The sequence below is a fragment of the Perna viridis genome, chromosome 11, assembly GCF_037379345.1.
Source record: "Perna viridis isolate PV_CMFRI_1.1 ecotype Kerala chromosome 11, ASM3737934v1, whole genome shotgun sequence".
Taxonomy (NCBI): domain Eukaryota; kingdom Metazoa; phylum Mollusca; class Bivalvia; order Mytilida; family Mytilidae; genus Perna; species Perna viridis.
This window is the reverse complement of record NC_142455.1, coordinates 6,793,611-6,821,595: the sequence shown is the minus strand read 5'-3', so window position 1 is coordinate 6,821,595 and position 27,985 is coordinate 6,793,611. Positions and strand designations below refer to the sequence as shown.

Sequence of the window (27,985 nt, the reverse complement as noted above, 5' to 3'; positions counted from 1 at the left end):
TTTCTGCTTTGAGTAGGTGATGGTATTTCATTAGCACTTTCACTCCGCGGAGGTTCTTAGACAAGAAAGTTGATTAACACATCAATTCAAACTGTTTTGTTTACAATTATTTTATTAACACAAAGCAAAATAAGGGGAAACTATCCATTTTTTATTGTGTTACTTTAATATCAACGGATTTTAGGACTGATCAGCGGTGAAAGTGGGGAACTATGATGTGTATACTGTCGAACAGTTCAGTGAAGTATGTTTTCATAACATTCACATTTGTTCAAATTAAGATCTCAATTTTTTTAAAGGTTGTAGCTTTCAGATCACTTCACTATATTTAATTAGAGTACCGTTTGGTTTAAGGAGGTGAACCTAGGGTAAGGGATAGAACTTTTAAAAATCATTGGAACGTTTGGATTCAGCATTTTACATCAATCTTATGTAAGTTTTAACTTGGATTAATTGTATTCTGCTTCGAACGAAAGCTTGAGAAGCTTGGTAAAATTGAATATAATACAAACATATCACTGATTTCATGAGTTATGTCCCTTACCCTAGGTCTACCTCCTTAAGTAACAAAGTATTTAACAACTTGATGTTTTTGTTCTTTCATTGAAAAGTTGGAGGGTTGTTAATTAAAAGATCAAAGTCGTAATCCATCAGGAAATGTTAGGACATTAGAGCAATATTTAAGAGGACGTCAACGCAAAAATAGGACAGTGGGTGGCACATTACAAATTTGGTTTTTTAAACAAAAATCATATATTTCTTATCGCAAATGCATCAATGTTGGCTTTTGATTAACTGCAGCGGTTAAAGAGAAATGTCTAACATTGGAAGCATTAGAATTCATCGAAAAAGAGAAATAACTCATTCATTTTGTGCAAAATTTATTTACTTTCTTATGGATCTTTAAAATCATTTTCTGAGATATCCATTGTCGATTCAAAACAAACATGAAACTTTTTAACATTTCCTGTCATAATTCTGAAGAAAACTTGAATAGTACAAAAAGTATTTTTTGAAATATTCAGTCCGGGTAGTTCTATATTATAGCCCCAACTGAGACCAGTTAAGGAGGTAGACCTAGGGTAAGGGACATAACTTATGGAATCATCGATATGTTTGTATCACATTAAATTTCACTAATGTCTTTCAAGCTTTCATTTGAAACAGAAGGAAATCAGTCCAAGTTACATTGATGCTTACATGAGATTGATGTAAAATGGTAAATGCAAACGTTCCAATGATTTTTAAGAATTGTATCCCTTTCCCTAGGTCTACCTCCTTAAAATACCTTTCATACATATACTAAGGCAATGCATATAATATTTCACCAGTTTTAAAGAATCGATACATGTCACATACGTAATTATTCTATAAACAAATACGGAGTTTTATTCAATGTTACAGTGTATTGTTAGCAGAACACGTTGGAATCTTGTATTAGATAAAAAATATCTTAGTTTAAGAGTACCAGTGCCACTGTATAAAGACGGATATACATTGACAAAAGTGTATTCGCGTGTTAAAAGAACCCAATAAAGCAACTTTCTTTTGCAAATTAATCAACGGGGATATATGAGGACTGCTTGTTGTCATTGCACATTGTGCAATGATGATTCGGATCTCCACACAATCGTTTTTTGGAGGTGGTTTCCTTCTGTTTGCTTTGGTGTTTGTTATGTTTGCTTACACAAGAAGGTTGCAGATTGATACAGTAACTAACAAGAATGTGAATGAGATATGCAGTTCAGTTTTAAAAGGATCGTTCAAAGAAATTCGTCAAACTGTGGTTACTGAAAAAAAATTTCTCCCGCAGAAAATACTTAAAAACAAGCCTGAAAGTTTTGACTATAAAGCTAAAATGAAGACCTTGATTTACGGAGGAGTGAAGGCTGATGACCCGGTTCTAATTGATCTTATACGAAATTTTTACATCCAGCAGCCATCTGATCAACCGTATCATCTAGACAATCCCAATAGATTGGAATACTCGAATGGGCAAACACCTTTCATAGACAGCCGGTTGAATTATATTGTAAGTAAAATGTAAACATAAAATAAGAAAGGTGAAACCTTAAAAGATCTCGACAAAACACCTAAATCCGTTCATAAAGTTTGTCAGCCCTGTTATTTTTAACTTCCAAAATGGTAAAATTTGTTATGATTAAAGATATGAATTCAAATACACAAATCCTTCCATAAGCCATGTTATTATCAACTTCCAAAATGGTCAAATTTGTCTTTGGGTCGAATTGTCTTATTTTTAAGCTGATTTTATCATTCTCGTGAACATTCAGGTGCCATGTTTTGATAAACCCTATCTTAGAAAAAATCTAAGATTCGATTTGTATTTAATCATCATTTCCTGGACTGGTGTTGTTCTCAGTTGCATTTACCACGTATACGAGAATGAAGTTGCCATGATACTATGTTTATACACCTGATTACAAAGCTAAACCGCATATTGATTGTTTTTGTGACCAAAAGAATACTAAACCATTAACACTCCTGTACAAAAATCGACTGTCCGTACCACAGTCAGTCTTACGCGGGTGTGTTAAGGAGAAATTTCATAAATTGTCAAATTTTCTTCGTCGAAAACGAACTACTTTTAAACTCATCGTAATACGTGAAATTTCGTCGATGTTCATATTTTTAGTATACAAGTTCATTAAATAAAACTTCCAAAACATAAAAAGATCACCAAAATGTCAAATTGTGCAATAAAAATGAGTCACGTGATCGGTTAATCAAGCCTTGGTCGGACCACATAAATGTCAAAAGTGCAGTGAGAGGATGACAAAATTGTACATCCAAATTTTAATAGTAGGTCAATGAATATGTATATTTTTTCAAAAAGTGTGCGGGACATGTGAAAAATCTACATGGATGTTAAAAAATGGCTCGTACCTTACTTGTGATGAGATAGTTTTGCGTTTTCTTGTATTTCAACGAATTCAATATGCCCTTTAAATTGAAGTATAAATCAAGTAAATCGACATAGCGCATGCCACTGCACTTTTGCATTTTCTAAACCATATAATTTTTCAGATAGCGGCGACATTGAAATAAGCGCAACGGCGACCTCAGACACGTTGACATGTGACGGATACGTGTGAATATCCGATTTAGTTGCGATAGCAGACTACGCTTTGAGTTTCTTATATTTTGAATATTGTAGTTATTTATAATATAATTTGCAGAAAAGTCGATTACCTGTGTTTAAGATGTCTCCTTTTTCTGCTGAACAAAACATGGTTACCTCCCCCCCTTGTGTATGTTATCTTAGAAAATATTCCATATCCAACAATTTCTTGGCAATATTTCCTTTTATTCAAAATTTGTTATGACTTGACATTCTCCGAAATCTACTTAAGTGAATATTAATACAGAAGGATTTTTTTTAAAGATAATTAAAGTATGTAGCGGCTGGGAATTTGGTGTAAATGTGATATGTTTAAGACGTTGCACGAGTGTACATGTACAATTTAAACTCTCTTAAGTATATGTTTTATAAGGAACAAGAGGTATCATCATAGATATTTGAAGTTGATGAACAATTTGTAAGGTAAGAAGAGACATCATTGTGGTGCTTCTGCTTCATACAAAAACGAAATAGTTATACTAATTGAAATGCAATTTGATTGTGATTTTGACATAAGCCCGCCGTCCCACTCCCCCCCCCCCCAACACACACACACACAGAGACATAAATACACTTCATCACAGGGCTAAGTGTTTATACATGTACATTCAATGATTTTCTCTTATATAATATGTCTATGGTCATACTCCAAGGTCTGTTTTAATGTTCATAGTTAACACATGTATGATTTACAGGATCACGCTTCTTCAAATTTTCCGAGTTTTCAACTTTTCTTCAGATTAAGATTGCAAAAGGAAAGGTATGATCTGATTTTATGACTGAACACATTTTGAACATGTACTGTAAACAAAATTCCCTGCAGAATATTTATGATATGAATTATGCTCTTTCTAACATTTTATTTTCAAAATAATAATGTATACACAACAATATGAAGTGTTATATGTAGCACAATTATAGAAAGTTATGTAAATCACATTGATCACTGTACCTGTTCTTATGAGACATGATTCCATTAACACCTCCATCCAGTCATTGGAATGCAGTTAAAACACAATTTGACACAAAACTTTTTTTCAAATGCATTTTCCATTGAACACATATGACTACTTGTATTTCACTTATACATCAAATTTCAATGTACATGTATAAATTGTACACATGAATTATGGCAGGTAACTGCTTCCTTCTGTTGACTTAACATACAGATCTTGAAATCAAAATTGAATCCTGCATCTAAGTTCCATGGAATATTTATTCACAAATAATAAGTCAAACTTCTTGTCAATCTCACCTGAAAACTGTTGAAGTTTGGTAATATTCTAACTTGAGATTCCATACTGTCACCAAAATGATAGAAATATCAACCATTATATAAGGTTGTCCTGCTGTCTAGTACGGGTTTGAAGCTTGGAGTTGGGAAATATCTCTGTAAAGAGAGTAAAATTCAAATTAGTATATCTGTCATGCAACTAAATTACTGGTCAGTCAACGTACGGCCATGCGGGCTTAAATGAACTAAATAATCAATTCCATATGTCACTGAATATTATTGAAAGGAAAACAATATTTGCATCGTTAAATAGATAGTCTGTTTAAAAGAAGTACTTTACAAGTTAATTAAAACTATTTAAAGGATATTATATAAACATACATTTACTAGTATCAATTTAAAAATTTGCGATCGGGTTGTAATATATTTATCATTTCATACTCATTGCGGCAGATGAAGATTTTTGAAACGCATGTCATTGACAGTTGCTCGATGTATGTTAGTAGGTCAGTGATGAATAAACCCTGGCCAAGCATGTTTCGCACATCGTTACAACCAAAACGAAGAGAATTTGAGGTACAACTTACCCAAACTTGGAGATATGTTTTACTGGTAACGTGTATGACTTCAGAATGATGATTTAAGTGTAATATCTCGGTAAATGCAAGCATGGCGTCTCATTTGTTTACTACAGGGGCTCTGACGTTTCAAGCTTCTCTGAATTCATATTGCATTCATTCGTGAACTTTTTAAACTGGTTTTTATTTCCTGTTCTATGTTTGGTTGCTTACTTAACAATACATCTTGTATCTTCTTTCTAAATTAAGATTTTCCTTAATATCATTACAATTAATCATTCAACTGTCCCTTAAACTCTCTTCCGATATCATAATATAACCTTATTTTAGAACAATATAAAACTGTATCCACGCCGGTGTGGCATATCGCCTTAAGGTGGTACAGTATAGCTAAACAGTAAAATTCTGGGAACCTCTCGCAAAATACCTGCACATGCATGTAGACCATAGTCAGATTCATGTGCAGGAAGTCCGTCAAATCCCACCCTAGAAAATAATATTGAAATTCTCTTTAAATCCCTGACCGCTCCCCTCCACCTTCCGTATTTTAGATCCACCTTTATACACACGTTAAAAGTAAACTTCGTTATAGTAGCATTAATTTAATATTGCTTTATCATACCAGTGATCCCCGTGGGATGACACTAATACTTAATACAACTCACTGTATAACTAAGGCTAGAAACCACTAATTCCACTTCACATAGGCTTCTATGCTAATTTCACAATATTCAATGGCTTCTCTGGACTTTACCTTAACTTTAACCTGCAGAGGACTATATATCAGCATGATTCTACATATGTCAGCTCAGAATGACATGTGGGGTTAGCAGACTTGCAGTGCAGTACTGGTCACCGGAAGTGAAGGGTCTATAAATAGCATGGGAAATCCCAGTGTTTTCTCAAGATAGGGGTATATTTAGAAACCATTATGGAGATTAGGCTTCACATCACAAGAAGCAAAATGCACCTATAAAATGTACAGAAATGTTTTTCCTTTCAGAAAATGTTTAAATTTTTTAAATAAGATGAGACCTTTTTTCACAGCACTATGAGGAACAGGGGTAATTTCTGCGTGGACTATTTTTGCGTACGTTCCAAATGCTCATGGGTTGAATTGGTGGTCTGTAACCTATATGCTGGCAGTAAGGACATCAAATGTACCGTAATTCGAATATCTTTTTAAAATGGCAATATATGTATATTTAAAAAATACAACAAACCAAAACCAATGTCAGTTTACATTGAACACCTCTGATCGATAAACCATGTACTACTGATGGCGTTAGTCTTTTCTGGTTTCTACAGTTTCAAATCAAACTCAGTGCAAGCTAGGTCAAATAATGAACCAGATTATATAACTTAAGATATGTACAATCTTTGATCTACATGTACCTCTCAACAAATTACATTTATTTGTTAGAAATACACATATAGCTTCAATGTTACGTATCGTCTCGTACACAATGAATCCTGTAGAACACAGTTCTATCATCACAAGTATTATTTTTAATGCATGTATATGTTTTGCTCGTTTGTTTGTTTTGTTTGTTTGGTTTTTTTTCGTTTAGGGAGAAAACCTTTTCGTGCTACGAATAACAGTCTTACTTTACATTCACGTGAGTGTGATACGAAGAAATGTTCCATTTTCATAAATTCCGCCATTCAGAAATGCACGTAAAGACAGCGGATACCAAAGGGCAGTTTCTGTTGAAACAACTTTGACATATTAGAAAAAAATAGAGCAGAATTAAGCAAAAATATAGTCTGAATCCCCCTTTTTTATTCAAAAGGTTTTGATCGGAACCACCCATTCTCACGTGAATATAGTTTGGTATCTGCCCTATGCATGAAATATCGAATCCCAACTAGAAATATTCATAATGTTCTGTATCGTTAATCTATTTTATATCGTACTATTTCTTTATTTTCTGCCTCATTAAACACGTCGACATGTGGAAATATAATACAAGTAGATGTATATCAAACTTTATGCCGATATATTTGTATAATACCACAGTGATGGATCGGTTCATTCCACCTATTCCCACTTTTTATAAAATAGGTAATAAAAAGGTAAATTTTCATGTGGGAATAGGTGGAAAATAGTGTAGATAAAGGATTATACTGTATAAACAATGTTTGATTAGGTGTTAATTGATTTTGTAATTAATGACAGGTAAATGATATATTTTGTCAGTGAATTTCCATTTTGTTGCATAAATATGATAAAAAAGAAACAAGTAAATTTTGAATATTATACTTTTTAATTTAAGGAAATATAAATAAACAGTTATATATATGAATACATAATGTATATTAATGAATCAGTAGTTTTTGATATACATAAGTCATGACACATAAGAAAGTAACAATATCAGTTTAAACACATTCATTCAACCAGTCTCTACGATATTAAGCACTAGATCATATATATTAAACATACACAATAATTTTGTTTTCACATAACAATTTAACAGTTCATCAATTTAGTCAAGGTGCAGAAGGTATGAAGCTGCATCACCAAACTGGACAGTTGTGACTTCCTGGTTACGATGTCTGGTTTTGAGTGCTGCTAACCTGTTGTTGATGTCTACATACTTTCTCTTTTGTACTCCTGCTCTTTTACCACCAGCTGCGTATTGAATCATAGTCAAGTCATGGATGGCTTCCTCATGTTTCAGTTGTTTTATGAGTCAGAATATGTTTGGGTGTGGATGTTGAACATGTTTCTTAAGTTTACTGTGCCATCCTTCTAAGTGATTCGTTGTCCTTGGACCTTCTGTTGTGTAGTGGTTCCATAAGTGTCTGTTCTGCTCTACCCAGTAAGTTGTTACATAGTCAGTGAAGGGAACGTAGTTGGCGTTTGTTTCAACATCATCTATATCAGTAAGGGCATTAAACCATACGTCTTCGACCTCAGCAGTGGGTATGAGTGGTAACACAGCTGCACGACGTACTAATTGGTGGATGTTGTTGTCTTCTTTGTAAGGCACTTGTAGACCTGTTTCCTGAGCTTTTCGCCATATGCTCTGAGTATAGTGAAAAAAACAGCCCTTTGCGGTGATGCCAGATGGAGTATGCTGCGTTGCGTATGGCGACCTCATAGTCCAGAAAGATAGTAGTAGGTTGAAGTTGCAGTTGATGTTGTTGACATAAATCTTTGAGTAGAGTAAGAAATCTGGTATATACAAGTTCGCTCTTGGCTGGTAGTAAGCTGTACACTAGCGGATACATTGCGTTGTCAACCATTGCGTGGAATGTGTACAGTTGGTAGAATTGGGTAGGGCATGTATAAAATGTGCCGTCACCATATATAGTTTCTGCAGCTGCTAAGTGTGTTAGATTCTTGTGTGTACTAAATATCAACATGCGTCCAACTGTGTTGTCATCCACTAAAAGGAAAGGGTCTCCTTTTGTGGTCTGTGTCCAAATACCATCTATGTTGATGTCATCAGCGGTCTTTGGTAAAACTGGTAAAGTTTTCTTGCGTTTGTTGTACATGGCTGATTTACAAGATGGGAAAGTAGGAATATTTTCCACTAGTTCTTGTGTGTCGTCATTCCAGTCATCAGTTCTGAGTTTTACTAATTCTTCTTCATAGATAGTGGGAACTGGAGTGAGCTCATGTATGCAACGTTTTTTCATGATCTGCAGGACTACATCTACCTTCAACTGCACGTTATCAGACTCATGGCTGTGATTTGCTGATACTTTGGTTGGTATATTGTTTGATGTATTAATTGTAGCAGGACAATTTGCAGTAGAACATTTCCAGTAAGTCCTTTCACCCCTTCTGTTTTTTGCTTGAAACTTAAAGCCATTGTGTACTAGGTTTTGGTTGCCAAGTCTGTTTGTAACGAACTTCACTTGTAGTGTTGCATTAGCCATTGTAACTATTTAATGACAAAAACTGGGAATGGACAACAATATATAGCCAAACATTGGCTTGGAGTTCATGAAGCTTGGGGTTCTCAGCTGAGTACATATCTGTCAAATCAGTACATCAGCTTGCAATGAAACATTTAATATTTCTCACCTTTGCCAGGTCATAATTATTTAATCAATTAGAAAGCTGTAATTTAATTACATCAAAATGTCTAGATTCTGGTCTAGTTTTTTTTTCAGTTTCTGATAATATTTATATTTTGTTAAATATCATATCACATATTATAATAAAATCTTAAATTTATGTTCCATTTGTTTAAATCTCAGTTTCTTTCATACTTATGTAAAAATATAAAATATGCACAAAAATTGCAAAATAAAGGTAAACACAGGTAAACAGAAGGTGTCATTTATGTAGGGCTTAATTACTATAAAAACAAATCAAAACATCAAAGAAACTTGTATGTGGGAATAGGAGGAATAATGTTTTTTTTAAAAAGTGGGAATAGGTGGAAGACACCGATGGATCCAGACTTTGGTCCGCTGGAGAAGCTGACCAAATGTCAGATTTTTTTTTAAGAACTTGTTTATATTTACAAGAATAACAAGGGGTGAATAATACAGGTTAGTTGGCCTTAATGCAAGGCGGAGCAATGCAAATTATTTATTTATTTATTTTTTTTTTTTTTTTGGGGGGGGGTTAAATATGTTGATGAAGAGCTGCGCTTTAACCGCATGATACGCCCGTTGCCCTTTTAACTTGTCCTTATGCTTTTAGTGAATTTATATGATCAACTAGAAATACTGTGAGCTCTGTCAAATACCCTCCTCCCAAAAAAAAGTAAATAAAAATTGCTAAAAAAAGTTGGCACTATCAAGGCTACCTCTAGTTTAACCAAAGTTGCTGTCTTGATTTTCACCCATAAATTTCTATCTTGTTTAAAACACACTTTTCTGACAAGGTTACCAAGTACCTTTTATATTTATTAGTCGATCATCATAACAAATGGTCCGTTCTCAACAATTTTTTCAAGGAATATATTTCCTTGGCCATTTCTGTGTTTTTTAAGTACAAAAAATCTTTACACGGGAACGAAAAATCTGAAATTTATAAAAATCCAAAGGGAGCTTACGTCAATAGAACAATTCATCAAAGTTTCATAAAAGTTAGTGAAAGTGTTTTTAAGTTATTGTCCAAAAAATTGAAAAACCCCTTTTTTTAAGTATTACTAAATATCATAACACGGAAACGAAAAAATTGATAAAAATCGAAAGGGAGCTTATTTTAATAGATATGAATAATTCACCAAAGTTTCATAAAAGTGCCTGTCGTCGACCTTTTTTTAAAACTCAAAATATCAAGTAGAACCACAAGTCTTGGGTCTCGCAAGGCAAATTTTCAACAAATTACTGAAATCAAAAGGCTTCATTTTCCAACTTACATAATGTTCTAGGCAATTGTCATGTTCTTATACTGTGTAACATTGTATCATTGAAGATAATGTTATATTACTTATGAGTAGCATTATAATTCAGTTAGTTTGCAATCATTTATTCACCTACATTTGTATTGATAATCCTTTACCTGACATTTAACTGTTGATAAGGTACATGTACTCGTATCGGAAAACGTTCTGCAGTAGTCGTAAACATTTTATGGGGGTGGGGTGACATATATTTCACAAGATATACACACACACTGGGTATTAATTGGTGTCGCTCATAGTTGTACGAGATAAGACGAATTAAGCTATATGACACTTGTAATTTAATCTAATGGTGATAATTACTATTTTTAAGATACGCAGGGTGGAAGTCCATAGCCCACCCGCCCACCACCCACCCCTATCTCCCCGGTAATTCAGCCACCGTATCATATAAGTTTTTGTTAAATAAAAATACTGGTACTGATTTCAACCCAGGGACCCATCCAGACACATTTACATAAATTAATTTTAGTGTTGTTTAAAGCATGTAATTTCACTCGTCTGTCTCGTTTTGCCATAAAGTAAAAGGAAGTGCTTAATTAAAAAAAATAAGATCGTATATTTATACAAACTTTAATACTTGATATTAAGTTGCACATTCATTTTTTTTTTAATTGAAAAACACAATATTTTTCTTAAGTTGTAACTTAAATCACAGCTATTTTCATGAGTGTCGCCTTTGAAATGAGCGTATTTACCAATTCTAACACGCAACATGTAAGACTTTTTGCTTCCTGGAATCGAAGTCTTCCTTTGGTGGTATGTTACTTTGTTGTAGTATTACATTAAGATTTACGCGTCACGATAAGTAGCCTGATTGTCTGTACATCAAATGTCTTCTTTTTACCTTTATTTTATCTAAATTTCTAATTGGGAGAAATATGTGACGATTTATAGCTAAATAGTATTTCAAAATCGAGTATTTGACATCGCATTACATGAAACTTATTTCATATATACCTCATTACCAAAATAATCTATAATATTTGGAATTTGGAATCACCTTGTCGGTTGGTTCATCCGTCTGTATGAATTTCATGACAAACATCTAGCCCTCCACTCGACAGATTAATTTATAGTTTTGTATGCAGCAATATATACATAAGGCATACGTTAAAAGCGATCTTAATTAGCGTTTAGTTTTAACATCCGGTTGAATTGGATTCCCATTTTAACTTACGGAATGATACAAACTTTTTTGTCACAAGAACCTCAGGTCCCACTTGATGGGTTAATTTAAAATCATAATATGCGGCATAATATTCGTGGGACATATGTTGTTAGCAATTTTCGCTATTGTGCGAGTGGAGGTAGTTTCTCATAGCACGACAACGTGTGCAACTTTAAATTGGAATATCTAGTCTCTTAACAGAGAAATCGAAGATTTAAACAAATATCTACTTAATAGATTATATCGCCATTAAACCTACTGGACAGAAAATAGATTTTTATCAGTGTTGTATATGCGTACTAGTAACACTCGGGTATACCTTATAAGAATAACCAACTGCGATGAGGTCTTAAGCGTAGTCCTGAAAACCCGGGAATTATATAAGAGCCACATTTTTTTCTTATACGATAGCGTCCATATGTATAGATGAAACGACAAAAAAATAAATTAAAAACTCATGTTTGTAATGAGCTATTCATTTAATACACAGCAGGGTATCATATTGAACGAACGGTAAGTTTTTCTATCTAGGTGTAGGTCGTGCAGGTAACAAATCAAGGTTACCGCCTCAGGTGTCATGATTACGAAATCGGGTTCTCCTTTGATCTTTATCTGCGCATCTGGACTCAAAAAACTACGGATTCGACCGACCGTAGACTGCCCGGGCCTTAAATTGCAAATCTTAAATACGGATTAATCGAAAATGAAATAAAGATACTAACGCCCAGGTTAGATGAAAAACACTCGTCTATTGTGCGAATCTGTGATTTCATTCGGTCATTAAAATTTGTGACTAATATGGTTTTTTTTTTGTTAATTACTGCTTGATTTAGTCTTCCAATGTACGTTCTACGTGTATTACATTGAGAAGGATCGATATCGATATTTTTAGAGGAATATGTTCTTCCCCGATGAAGACTGTATTTCCTCCATTTATATAAATGTCTAATAGTCGTGGAAATAATGTATACTTTACAGGGAAGACATTTCATCTTACCCATTTAAAAGAGCATACATGTATCGTGTACTGTACATAAAAGACTAAAATTTAGTATGGAGTAGAAGTCATATTATAATCTTATAAATTGTAAATACTGCATGCATTCACATACTCTCACTCCGGCGTCCCGTTCATTAACGGTGAAAAAATAATGATTTACCAGTTGCTTAATAATTAATTGCGGCCTGTAATCATGTAATATGAAATAATGCTATTTAAAAGAGTAATCAAGGGAACCAAGAATATAGCGATAATTAAAAGAATGTAATCCAGGGACAAAGACTAGACAGGGAAAACAGACATACACAACAAAGAACATGAAGTAACTAAAATCCTACATACAAAATAACACAAGCAAATGAGCAACTCGAACTCCACTAAAAACTGGGAGCATGGACCAGGTGCATCGGTAGGGTAAAAAAATGGAATTAGAATCTTGTTAACATATGAATTACAGTACAAATCTGTGTATGAAAGTAGACGTGCTCATACGATTTTAGTCATAACCGTCATGTATGCCTGATCGGACATGTTTCGTTTATAATTGAGTTGAACCAAGGCAATCAGAATTATTGTTACATCATGATAAAAAAATTTAACGATTGACATTTATATACAAACTGAAATATTAACTCCTCCTATTTTATAATTAAGAGAGAAAGGATACAGGGAAGAATAATAGGACTATGATTTACATAATTTTCACTTCCCCGAACTGCTTGAACCTTGATGAGTTGATTTATAAGTTTTTATAAGGGACGAAGGAGCTACCAACCCCTGTTTCGGAGATTGTTTTGAACTTCGCCTGATGTAATTGGGTGCACTGACTACTGAAGCTTAGAGTAAAAATTTTGCGGAAGTTATTTGGCGGATTTGTTGTGTATGTCTGTTTTCCATGACTGGTCTTTGTCCCTGGATTACATTCTTTTGATTACCGCTATAACCTTGTTTACCTTGATTACTCTTCCATACTTTACTTTTTAAAACATGGTTTATCTAAAACAGTTTAAAAGTGTTGCTGGTTAATAAATTTTGTCAATTCCAAATTTTTACCCTTGATTATCGTTTATTCGTGCCACTTAAGACATGTGCCAAGCAGCAGGTCTAAAGGTATATTTAGCTTCCTTAGTGTCTATCAAAAGTGTGCCAATCTGATTCAAGAAGATGATATTGAACAATAATAAAGCACCACTTGTTGATTTATGAACTATGAAATCGGTATTCCTGTTGAGTAGGAAAGAAAAACATTTTTTAAGTACAGATATGTTTAAAATATTTGATGAGCTTTTGGACTTTTTTAATAATTTTGCAGGCATAGTAATTGGATTGATAGTATTTGTGATAAATGTGAGTTTCTCGTATGAATACAACATTGATAGATTCTTCCTTAGAAATTGTTATCAAAGGAACCAAGATTCTATCGGAAATCAATAGAATGTAATCCTGGGACAGCAACCAGACATGGAAAACCGACAAACACAACAAAGAACTTAAAATAATCAAAATAATACATACAAAATAACAAAAGTAAATGAGCAACTACTCCACTAAATGAGCAATGACTTCACTAAAATCTGGGACCATGGACCAGGTGCACCGGTAGGTTAAGCGTATTCTGCTTTTCCAGAAACACCCGCCGAGTTGCTCATAAAAAGTCAAGTCCAGGGTAAACGAAAGAGAAAAGGAAAACTATGACACGTTGAGCAAATCAGTTTTCCGTGTGCAGATGGATACATCTAATGATCCACGAGTTAATGATGACAACCATAAAACGTCACCATAGTGTCCATTATACAGCACAAATATGTTGCCAATAAAAAATTCCAGCATTTTGAAAACATCTTCGGTATATTTGCATGATGATTTGGAATCACATTTTACGTAGTATGAGGAAACTCTTACAAGAACTACATATTTGTACCTAGTTTTAATGCTATTTTATTCTGATGATAATCTTGAATTGAAGGTTTCAATGAGATTTTTCGATTTGTTTTGGATCCACATTGAATTAATACCACTACGGGAGTAACAAGTGTCATGGTAGGACTGGAGACCCTATTTGACAGCTGTTATTATAGAAGTTGAAATTTTTGAAAAAGGTATGGTGGTACACTTTGCAGATCCAGCTATGTAGGGTTGTTTGTATGGATTTTTGTGGAGTTTAGGAATCCAGTACATAGACGGTAGATCACAATCATTGCCTTTGGTAGAGAGACCAAAAGAGGATAGCACAGATTGATGATTTTCTACTATCTCTTCTTTGGAAAGTGTAGTGGCAGCATATATCTTATTACTGCATTTATTTTCTACGTCTACCTCTGATAATAAATATTAGATGTAATACGTTTTACAGATAAAACAATGTTGTTTTGGGCTTTGTTTGTTAGTACTTAACATGTTTGTCATGTATAGTAGACAATGTGTTTGCTACATCGGGGTCTTTGAAAACTGACGAAACCTTGACACTCAAATTGACGTACTTAAAACTTTTATACGTTTCAAAATTAAAGACCTCACAGTATTTGACACCCACTCTGACAGAGAATCAATGTCTTCTTGTCTAAGACTTCTAGAAATTAGTATTATTGTTCTATTCTAAGAAGACATCTCTATTGCCTATTGTTTTGACTTTCAATTGTCTTTCATGACTGGTCTTTGTCCCTGGATTACATTCTTTTGATTACCCCAATAACTTTAGTTCCCCTGACTACTCTTTCACTTTATTTTGTACATATATAGTACAATTTTATTTACGTTTTAGTCATGGAATATGTCTTAAGTTAATTGTTATTGTTATGTCCATACATTTCACCCGGTAAATCGTTTACGTACGACGTATTTTCTGTTTTATTTTTTCAAATTCCACGGATTTCTCTCTGAATAAGAAGGACTAGATGTTGTTTAATTGTGATAACGAAACACAGGAAATCTCAAGTTGGACAGTATATTAATTACTAGTTGTATTACTACAACACTCTCCATTACTGCACTGGAAGATGTCCCTATTTTAAAAAGAATAGTTTGTTGTGCTAACGATACAGGAAGTATCGACTTTGACGGTCAAAAACATTTCTAAGTACCTGCTTTGTTTTGTTTTGTTTTTTTTTTATTTTGTTGTATTTTCTAAAAAAAACGTTTGTTCCCTAAAAATAATGCTACAAAACTGAACCTGCGATAAAGAACAATAAACACCAATTACATAGCTGGTGAATCGATAAAATGTTGGCAAAGCGTACCGCCATTATTTTTCTGAGACCAATAATTCAAAACTAAATTACTTTGTTTGTTTTTTGTTTGTTTAAATTAACTTTCCCGTTAATTCCGTTTTTCGTTCTGAGGTCAGAAGGTAAAGCGATGACCAATTCTTAATAGGAGTAATTCTTTATAATTCCCCGTATTGAATAAAAATAAATAGTATATTCCCTGTATCAATTTGATCCGATAGAGCAGTGTAGCGAATAGAGTCGTCACATTCTGAGACGTTTGTGTAATATTGATTTGTTGTGACATGCATCATTAATTTGATCCTCTCTCCTACATAATAACATCTAAAATGAACTGTCCCGTACTACCATACATCGTGTACTAAGTTACAGCCCTAGATTAATCCTACGAGGAGGAATGACCCGGCCATCGATAGCTATATTTTTTATATAGCCTAGCTGGCCGAGTGGTCTAGGGCGCTGGACTTTGTGCAGGCGGTGTTGCCATAGATGTCACAGCGGTACGAGTTCGAGTCCCGCGGAGGAAACGACCAAACATTTGCATCGCAAATTTGACAGTTCCAACATCATTGGGAATTTTTCAGACCTTTCTATACGTTTATGTATCTTCCCTGTATCAATTTGATCCGATGGAACAGTGTAGCGAATAGAGTCGTCACATTCTGAGACGTTTGTATATATATATATTTTAAAATGTAAATAAATTGCAGGTATATTTGATATTAAGTGGTCCGAAAAAAGGCAAAAATCAGTTAGGTTAGTAAACGACGGGTACTATGAATGTACTAATGTTCGTGGGGTATCAATTTTCGTGGTTTTCGTGGATAGGCAGAACCACGAAATTTGGGCCCCAACGAAAAGGAGATTTCCACTGATGTTATACTGAAAACCTCAAAATCACGAATTCAAGAATCCACGAACTTGTGTTTCTTCCCTAATCAACGAAAATTGGTATCAACGAATTATTAAAAGTACTTTCACAGTATATGTAACGGTATTTAGACTGAGAATTAACAAAGATAGGTGTTGATAAGAAAGGCTGGAAAATTGCAAATATAGGCAACTATAATTTAGCAATTATACTCTCATTGTGGGATATTTTAAAAAACAATAGACTAAAGTATATGCAATATTCATCGGGCTGGTAATCTATTATGTACACGCGTTGGCAAAAATAGATTGAACTCAAAAGTAAAAAAAGATTCGAGTGAATAGTGCTGCCATGGTCTATATTTTCTTTATAATGTCACGCAACATCTGGCTTCGGTAGGTAATGGTAAACCGTGCAGTCTTAAGGATTGTGATACCCAATTACTAAAGGAAAAGATATTCAATCTTGAAAAATATAATACATAAATTAATAATATTGGTGATTGTATGGTTCAATATGGCCATGATTAATTTGAAACGATTGATGGGTGTCATTTATATGCAATAATCTTATCAACGATCATATTGTTATTCCCATGACCTATGTGATATTCTCTTTATTATACATCATGTCAATTTGCTGAATTTTGATCGGTTCAATACGATAGTAATATTCTGCTTTGTCACGTGGCTCATAGGGGGATAGTTTTCTGTCTATTGCACTCTCGTGCAGATTTAAACTGGTCCCGGTAAATATTAAGTACACCAGTTCAATCTTAGGCAGTATGCATAGATCAATAAATTGAATTCAGCAGACGTAACGATGTCAGGTATAACTATGAATATCTTAATGTATTGTAAAATAAAAAAAAGGGATTGAGGTCGAATCTGGACAAAGCTTTATGTATTTCGGTCATTTTTGTTAAATTTCCATACTCTGAATTCTAGATTTGAGTGTGTGTGGCAGAATGGGTGTTGTTGTTGTTAGTTCTGCCTTGTAAATATCTACAGGTACACAAATGTACAGTCAGACTAAATAACTATGTATAAAAAAAACTTGGAAGAAAATAAAACAATATTAATTAAAATTTACGTTTCCACGAAACATGTAAAAGTCGCCTCCCGTTTCCTGATCAATCTTTTGAGAAACATATCGTCAATCGAACTGTTTATAATTAATCGAGGCAGCGTAAAGAACCTGGATATCAAATTTCATCGAAATCGAACAACTTTGAATTTTTATCGCGGTGGCGGCCATTTTGAAAATGGCGGTCGATACGTTGTTCAAATTGCCAATTGAGCCGCATATTATTAATCGGAACAGCTCAAAGAACCAAGCTATAATTTTTTTTAACGAAATCGGGCTAATTTTAATTTTCGATGGCGTTCGCAGCCATTTTGAAAATGGCGGCCGAGACGCACGCTATTGTTTTTCGGAATTTTGGTTGGACTATTGAGTTTAATATATACACCAAGTTGCGTCAAATTCTGATCAGCAGTTTTCGAGATATGTGATAAATTGCTGGTGTAAAAATGGGTACGTCCAGTCCGGTGGCCATTTTGAAAAAAAAAATGGCGGCAGCTGGAAATGTTTTTTTTTTTTTTGCAATTCTGCCTCCTTCGCAGAGTAGTTTTAACTTCTTGAAAAGTTTCACTTCAACCGGACAAGCCACTTTTGAGAAAAAGGCGGACACTTTCAACAATTTTTATGACAGGAGAATTATAATAATGATAATAATAAGAAGAAACACAGTAAAAACAATAAGTCACCGCCACAAACAAACTAAAACACAAACATGCAAACCTAGTTGTTATGGTTTAATTTGGAAAAAAAATGACAATATGGAACATTCGGTGTAGTAAAATAAATAACACATAGCTTAGAGGGTGATATAGAGTTTGTTTTCCCATTGGAAAAAAACATTGTCACCCTCGACTACGCTTCGGGGTAACAAACTGCAGCACTCCATCAGCTATATATCATTTATATAACGGTACATTCCATAATATAGAAGTGCCGTATTTTGGTGCGTGTGTGTATAATGCGCATATTTCAATATAGAAATTGTTTCAAGAGAATGGGGGTGCGTATAATTCATCAATATATAAGCTTTGGCTAAGTAATAACAGATTTTTATAAGAGAAAAGAGAATGCGTAATGTAAACAAAAAAAGCGGAATTGAAATGATACTGAAAGAAAGTTTATATAATCATCAAATACATCTTTAAGTATTGTACAATATTTCTTTCTTGTAAAACACGGTTAGAGATTGAAATGAAACAACTAAAATCCAAAAAGTAACAAAAGTACTTGTTTGTCAAACCCTCCTTATAGAGTGCTTTTGCAGCTGAAAATAATTATTTTGAAACTTACACTGATTATTTCTTACAGTTTTCTTTCTTTAAAGTATGTTTTAAAATGACAAATTACAAAATTTGAGTAACAACCAAAACCGTAAATGTCCGATTTTCCCGAATTCTGATTTTGTTTTACAAGCCATTTCATATTATCCTATGTCAATTTTATCATGCTTCGAAATTAAAATTATCCAATTTATGTAGCTACTGATCTTTACATGATGTTTAAGTGTAAATAAAAATTTGTTTCCGTCACTTTTATGTAGGAAATACTTGATCGTAAATAAATTGACCGAAAATCAGTTTTATTTCTTATTCAGAAACAATAAGTGATCAGGTAGAACCAGTCTTAGTTTTGCATTTGGTTGTTGCACTTTTGAGATAGAAATTATATAGATTGTACATGAAATTTGCACTATGCAAGAGTTATCGTTCTTGATTTGGCTTCATTTGATTGATTTTAGTGGGAGATAAATATATGATTTTCTAAAAAGTGCAAATCTTAATGCAGAAAAGGGTTGTTGTTATGTGAAAGTATAGCATATGTAGACTAAAAAAGCATCGTTTGTTTGATGGGTTTTTCTTGACCATGAATCACTTTACAATTGGCAGTGTCTGAATTTTATGTGGACTGGTACTTAAGAGGTATACATGTTTTTAAACATAAAATTGTCAGATCTAAAATAAAAAGGTTTTTTAATCACAGAATATACTTCATTTAGTGCATAGAAATGAAGTTAACCTTTTTCAGGATATGGATTGTTTGAAGGTGACAGAAATATTGGCTGTTCACAAGTGCATTAAAAATGACTATACAGGATAAGCATTTTAAGGATTTATATGCAATAAATATATAAAAAAACCGCAAGATATTCTAAAATATCCGTCAGAACAATGAATGTAATTATGACGTTATATGAGATCTTCTTTACAGTTTTGTTATTAAGAGGTAAATCACAGAAACTCCATTTAGCCCGTAGTAAAACAATGATAAAATGCAGGTTCCGTGATTTATTTCGATTCTGATAGGACTAGTTTTTTTATATTTTTAAATAGACGCACGAAATGTTGGTCAAGTGTTTATCACTTTTTTACTATGGATGTGGTTTGAAGAGCTTTGAAGCATGTCATATTAGAATATGAATGACACCGCGCACCAAGAATGCTTAGTCATAATACAAGATTTTTGCGAGACAAAATTAATCCAAAAATAAAAAATGTACTTTAAAATTATTCAAAATGGGATAGACACTAATTGTGTTACCGATAAACAGAATAATAGTTACAGGTATTGTATTGCCAATATCAAATCCGGGGATAACTTTTATTTTATATGTACTCGATGATTTTCAACACGTACACGTATGTTTCTTTTCAGGAAGGAGGATTTTACGTCGAGTGTGGCGCACTGAATGGCGAAAAAGGATCTAATTCCCTGTTCTTTGAAAAGGTCCGGAAATGGAATGGGCTCCTGATAGAAGCTGATCCATCTAATTACCAGTCCCTCAAGTCAAAGAATAGAAAAGCATTCACTATTAACGCTTGTCTCAGTCCAAAACCAGTTCCTGCCGTGGTAAGTTGAAATCATTTTAAATTTCAAGAAAAATATTTTTTTTCCAGATAGAAAAAGGAAACAAAAAAAATTAAGAATACAATGCTCTTATTTACCTACAATTAAGAATTATTCCGTAAGTAAACTTTCTGTTGAACTATAGTGCTGTGAACGTTTAAGGATTCTTAGATTTGCTTATAGCAATATAAGAAAACAATAGGAATGTATGAATGTATGAAGTGTTATACGGACTTAATGGTTTTTTTTTCTGAAGGTCAACACTCATCGATACCTGGAAAGGTCATATAAGTATAATCACACATTTGCAATATTAAAAAAAAGAGGAAAAATATATAAAAAAAAAGATTTATGTTTACAACAAGTGTTGAATTTCAATGATTCAACAAAAAGACCATAAAAATGGTTAAAAATGGTGCATTTTCAGTGAATAACAGTAATCTTGGCAACTAAGATTCCGGCAGAAATCAAACGAATATAATTCAAGGACAAAGAAGTAACACATGCAAAGAAACAAAAGCAAATGAGCAATTTGGACTCCTCCATGACCTTGGAACATTCACCAGGTGCACTTTTAGGGTAAGCGTCCTCTGCTATTCTAGAAACACCTGCCGAGTTGCTGATAAAATGGCAATGCCGGTGAAGATAAAAGAGGAAAGTAAAACTATATCACATTGAACAAATTGTTTTTCATGGTGCAGATGATTACATCTTAAAGATTAATGTGTTCATGATAACTACCAAAAAAAAAAAAAAAACACTTCAGTAGGGAAGACTTCAATCTTGTAGTAATATAACCCTGTTCCAGAAGCCTGAATGTAAGAAGCCGAGAGCATACAAAAAGTCCGCTTTCTTACGGCAAGCTCTGGCATAAGGAATAGCGGCAATCACTTCCGTGACATGTTAATAGAGCCATAAAATGGTCAGTTTTCATCAAAAAGCACGTTGTTCATTTTAAAACATATAGTATTTGCACCCCACTTACGAATTATGGTTGATATTACTTACATTGCCTATTGAAATCTATGATAAACTAATTTAACTTTCAACTTCTTTCTTAGTTAGTGCAAAAGTAAAACACTGCCATAATTAACTTTAATATTCAAATGTAAGTTTTTGTAGAATCAGGCAAAATGGTAAAATTCAGAAACAATATAATATCACTCATAGATGCGTTCTCTATTTAAAAGGACCATTATTAGATCTCTGCATCATTGGCTTTACTCAAAAAATTTTCAACAGAATGTTCGAAAAATTAGGTTTTTGATAGAGTTGTCTGCCCTTGAAATGTTCATTTCAATGCATTTCAATGATATTATAACTCAGTTTACTAAAACGATATTCCTTGATTCTGATGGTCCAAATAGTCAAATAAAACTTTCAAAATGGTGGGTTTTTGCATACCATGTTTCACACACTGCCTGATTCTTACAGAGACTGACACTTAATAAAAATGATATTCAAAAATCTGCTTAGATTTCTCTCGGCCTATATAGCGGTTAATATTCGTGGTTGACAAATTTCACCACTTGCTCTTAAAATAGGGGTACTTAATTGTTTTTTTCCAGCCTTCATCTTTCGTGTCTTCAGATTTAAAGGAATGAAAACTATATGTAAGGTATTTGACCTTAACCTTTATTTTGGCGATTTCCAACCCTTTGAAAATAGCAAACATCAAAACCTCACGAAAAATTCTGGATATGCGATTTATGATTTCGATCCATGATAATAATATGCAAAAGAAAATTTCTTCACAAAGCATTTTGTTTCTCTTTTATAACAGCTAACATTCAACAAAGCATTCAATAGAGGCCGAGCAGTACATGACCAGTCAGTGAAGCAGTGGATCAAACAACAGAATATCAAAACAAACACAGTTAAAATAGAGTGTTTCCCTTTCTATTCACTTATGTTGGCACTGAATAGGACAACCATAGATTTTTTTAGTTTAGACGTAGAGGGCGACGAATTGAATGTTTTAAAAACCATACCTTTTGATAAATTGACAATTAAAATGTTGGCGGTAGAATATGTACACCAAACTGGGGGTCAGGGACATTTGAAAAAATTCTTGGAGGACAAGGGTTATGATACCTTGCTGGAGGTGCATCGAGATGACGGTGGAGTTAATGACTTATTATTCAGAAAAAAGGGACTAAATCATTAAATTTCTGAAAATGAATAATATATAATCCTTTTGCTTGGGCCGAGTTTTGAAAGATAAGAGTAAGGGTGCTAACATTCAAACAGATTAATTTCAGGATGGCTGTTTGTTGATAAGATAAAATATTTTCAGATTTTTATAATTTATCTTTGATCTCAGGACTTACTGGAACGACATACATCCAAACTTCACGCTCACCGATTTTTTTTTAATGCTGTATTGTTCATTTTCTCACTTTATTTTCATTGTTTGTATATAAGTTTGTCTTATTCTGTTGTAAACATTGTGTATTTACCTCGTCTTCCTGTTTTCACTTTTTTCCATGTCCTCTGATTTTGATTTCGGTTTTGGTTTGATTTTTGTTTATGTTTACTTTTGTGTTTTTGTTTTTCGTTTGTTTTTTGTTTTGTTTTTGTTATTTGTCTTTTTTATTATTTTTTTTTTTGGGGGGGGGGTTGTAACATATCAAGACACACATGGTTCTCGCTTGAACTTAACCAGCAAAGTTTTTACCTGTTTTTCAATACTTTGAATAATGAAAAATACTAGAATTTCCTTGATAAGGACTAATACTCTTATTGCTGAATGTGTATTTGAGTATCAGTTATATAAAATTCAGACATTATTAAAGTGGTTCATGGTGAAAAAAAAACACCGAACAAACAATGATTTTTTCAATCATGTACATATGCTATATTTTCAAGTAACGGTTGTCCTTTCCATATTCAGATCATACATTTATCTCCCAATAAATCAGCCAAAGCAAACCGAATCAAAAACGATAAAACGATAACTCTTGCAAAGTGCTAATTTCATGTACATGTACAATCTAAAAAAATTTTATTATCTCTAAAGCGCAACACCCAAATGAAAAACTAGGACTGTTTATGTGATCTGTAACTGATTTTGAATAAGAAATAAAAGTGAAATCGGCGGGTTTTTTTTTTACATGCATGAATCACCTTCTTTTTATTAAGCATGAAGAAACTTGCCTGGCATTATGATTGGCAAATCAGTGTGTAAAAATGAATATGACCGGTAATTTTGTGGTAAACAATTTTTTTTTAAGTAATCTCCGATTGACAGTTTTATTTTGTTTACATTGATTTGTTTTGTTTTGATTTGTAATTGCATTTAATAGATCTAATGAATCAATTACAAAAAAATCAGCAATGGGAATAAATAATTCCAACGACCCAGATTAAAATACAAATGTATCTACAAATACAAGCAATATCATGACTTCCCGCACTTGAGGCGAGCGAGCAACGTTGAGACCACCGAGGCGTTCCATCAAAAAGAAAGGTGTCAATTTTAGTCGATTATTTCAGAGGTATCTTTCAAAAGTGATAATTCTTGTAAAATAAAACTCCTAGCTTGTACATATATCTAAACATTTGTCTTCTAAGTTTGAAAAAACAGCTGATTATCCAACTGAAACAAATGCTGTACTTTATTCAATTTTGTACCAATTTCTAAAAGGATATTCGTTGCTCTGTTTAAGAATAATAAGAATTTCTAAGGGTTGTGAAATCGTTTGTGCTAGAACAATGTAAGTACAAGCGGTTGATTGGTTATTGTGCTTGTTTTTGAGATATAAGCATCTAGAATTTGGCGGGAAAAGGATTTCTCTTGATTTTTCATAGGTTTCGTCTTAGTATGATTTATTTATAAAAAAAAAGACACAAAAGCAATAAGGATTTCATAAAACAACTTCTTAAATAACATTTTAGGTTTAATGAAATTATGAAAAGTAAAATGGTTGTCACTCGGCAAAAAATATCAATGCTATGAAATGAAAAAGAGGATTCTCCGAATTTGAAAATCTGATAGAAATGGTTGAAGAATTTTAACGTCACAAGATATATACAATGACTTGATTTTTGTTTAAATTAAAAAAAGAACAAAAACAACATCAACAAAACACACCTTATTGCTCTGAAAAATACCAAAGGCAGTCAGATTTTGTTTAAAGGTGAAGGGGCAATAAGCTATGAATATGGCAAAAAAATATCAACTTTGTTGTAAAAACATAGAAGTTGTTCATATAGTAGTAAAATATATAATCATAAGAAAAAATAATATCTTGTAGCATTAGTTCACAGCAATATGAATTTCCACAAGAAAAAACGGAAGTGACGTCAGGTGCTCCTGTAGGGAAAGCATGTCCTGTTCCACCAGCGGTATCTGTCATATGGCAAGTGGTTATAATCCAGTAATAGTCTAGTAAGAATAATGGAGCTCACCGACATGAGCCACAAAGAGCCTCAGAAACAATTCACACTAATATGATCAAAGCGCGGATTCATAAAGAGCGGACCCGATGTACGTACACCCCCCTCTAAAATAAAAAAAAATATGACTTTAGCATGAATTTTAAATCGAGATTTTTTGCCAGAAATATCCCATTTTTTCGCCGCTGGCTCCGCTGGGCACCTTTTTCTTAAACAAGCCCCCTCTAATAAAAAGACTTGGATCCGCCCAAGCCCTTTGGCGATATCATTCAATTCAGCAAAGTATCCTGATGCAAAAAATTAAAGCTCAGTGTCCGACATGGCTCGGGAAACCAATACATCGGTAATCACACAAACATGTAAGCAAGGCAAGCTCACTGGTTTGTCGTCCTGTGATGCCCTCGACAAAGTTTGCGGCTCAGTCATGGAAGTCTCCACTGTGAGGGCCCGACGAATGCCCATGTAATGTCACCGACAAAGTAAACGGATAAAGCTCGGGACGCATCCTGTGCGACAAAGTCAGCAGCTCGGCTCGGAAAGCCTCTTCTGCGATGAATCAAGTGTACAAGACAATTGTGTCAATGTATTACTACACTTATTGTAAGCTAGTATGACAACTTAGTGTGATAATTATCTTGTCAAGTCGACTTACAAAAGAAAATATCTCGACATCTTGAAACATTGGCATTTCACCGCATCAACATGACTTTTAAGCAAGAAAACGTGATAATTATGACGTTGCGTACGTTGTTGGTGTCATATGCGATTGAACCGGGGCTGGTTACAAAAACCGAATTATTGCCATTAGAATGTGGAGTTATCAAAGGCAATATATGTATTAAAATGTTCGAAATTGGTTGTCGTTTTAGGATTACAATCATAAATCTTTGAAAGATGCCGATAGTTGTGGAGGGAAGGCATTATTCGATCACAAGAACGTCCATTTTCATATGTGGACGGGTAACATTAAAAATGCTTGCTTCCCATTTCATCAATATATCTAAGTTGTTTCTTGTATTTTGATAAAACAAACTCTTTTTGGAAAGAGCAGTTTGTGCTGCAGACGATGTCATATTTTTCATGACGTAATGATAAGATCAAAGCATATTACAATATCACAAATATTTCCCCTTTGATGTGGACTTTACAAAAATGGAAAGAAACCGATTTGAAGACAAAATCTTGGACATTTTTTTCCAGCTATGCGGACAGTTTTTTTTTTAATCGGGACTTTCATTAACTATAGTGGCAATTTATTACATAACCCCAATGAAACTATATATTAAATGTCCAATCAGTCTTTTTGTTAAAAGCCTTTTTGTCCGTATTTCAATTATGTCTCAAATCTTAATTTTTTCGACGTTGGCCATTGGCTACTTTCTTGCTCAAGGTTGTAAAATATAACAACGAATAGTATTTTTACCAAAGTATATTCACGCTCAAAGGACTGTATAAATATTCAGAATATCATGTTTATTCTAAAAAATTATGAGTTTTATTTTCTAATAGTAGATAAATACGTTGTGATGTCACGTTGTCTTTTTCCTGACTTTTTCTACACGTTGCGTGCTACCCAGTCTTTATCAAAAGCTTTTTCTATGGAACGCGTAAACTGTCTGATGAGATACACATTTGTTTACGTGTTGTCAACTTTATATTACTTGCTGTGGTTTTATAATTACATGTGGTCATTTTGTATTTACGTTATGTAGGAACATCTTTACATCGTTTTGTCTTTACGTTCCACCATTTCGTCTTTACGTTCTGTAATTTTGTCTACGTTATGTCGTTTTATGATTACGTTATGTCAACATATATTTACGTTATGTGGATTTATCTTTACGTGCAGTGGTTTTCTTACAACGTGAGGTCGATTCATCTTTACGTTATGTCGATCTCTAAATACTTTATGTGGATTTTCTTTTCTTTACGTGCAGTGATTTCTTTGTTACGTGATGTGGTTTCTTCTTTACGTGATGTGGACAAAAATTTCATAATGACGTGTGACCCCGGAACTTTTCGATCCAGTGTAAACTTCAAATCAGTCCGTTAATAAAGGCAAAATAGACGTCACAACGCCGATTAGAAAAATGCTGAACGAAATACACTTGGGTAGTCTATCCAGTCACCCTAGAGCATTTATTCCATAGTAAAAATAGCTCATTTGTTATTTACGTTCAATATTATCATAATTGATACACCGGGGACTCTGGTGATGACTTGTGGCGATTTTCGTAGTCAGAATACATTTTTTTAATTCCAAAGACATTTTCTGGAAAATTAGTTTTGGTGGTTTATTAATATAGAAAATAAATTTAGTCACGCAATAACTTGTAGAGTCGAATTTATGCAAATTTTCGCGGGAGTCGAAATTCCCAAGTTTTTGGAATTAAAAAATATACCTCTTGACAATTATTTTAGCTATAAGATATAAACATTGCAAAAATATTTTTTTGATTTTTTTTCTTATCGGACCAAAAACAAAACAAAAAAATGATTTATTCTGGTGTGGCCTTTTTGACTCCTTATAACTCGAAAACCGTGAGAGATATCCGAAATCTGATGGGAAAATGTGGTTTATTAATGAGGAACCAATGAAGAATCCAATGAAATAAAAAAAAATCGATATCGGACCAAAAAAAAAGTAATGAAAATGTTTTTAGGCGTTGCCCAAATTGAAAACTGTCCAAAACACATAAAATCTGTTGTACAATTGTTCAGCCGTATTAAATAAAGAACATTTTAAAAATAGAATATTTAAAATCGAAAAAGAAAAAAACAACCTACATGGGTTTTAATAAAATACGTATTTTTACCTTTTTGGTCTCTTTTTCAGGAGCAAGAAAGTTCAAATTAAATAGGAATCTTCTTATTTGTTAGTAAAATCATATCAACATTTCAGAACAATTCGTCAACCACAACTAAAGTTATCGCACGGAAACGAAGTGTCCCCAGTCGACGACAAAAAACTTACAGTATAGCTCAATTCCATAAATATACAAAAAAGAAGTCAAAGAAGTCAAGAGAGGTGTTCAAGCTATCATTTGCCGAAGTTTTGCACAATA

At 33.4% G+C, this 27,985-nt stretch overlaps 1 protein-coding gene and 1 pseudogene across 1 annotated transcript; one reads left to right on the top strand and one right to left on the bottom strand.

The window, feature by feature from the left end:
- Window positions 1–58: 58 nt before the first annotated feature.
- On the top strand, window positions 59–22,987 carry LOC148602766 (protein Star-like). The gene is made up of 4 exons (XM_088553003.1): window positions 59–244; window positions 1,405–2,032; window positions 20,331–20,525; window positions 22,306–22,987. The coding sequence occupies exons 2-4, from the start codon at window positions 1,607–1,609 to the stop codon at window positions 22,687–22,689; spliced, it is 1,005 nt and encodes a 334-aa protein (XP_088409129.1). The 5' UTR covers window positions 59–244; window positions 1,405–1,606; the 3' UTR covers window positions 22,690–22,987.
- On the bottom strand, window positions 7,348–8,983 carry LOC148602767 (uncharacterized; annotated as a pseudogene).
- Window positions 22,988–27,985: the final 4,998 nt, after the last annotated feature.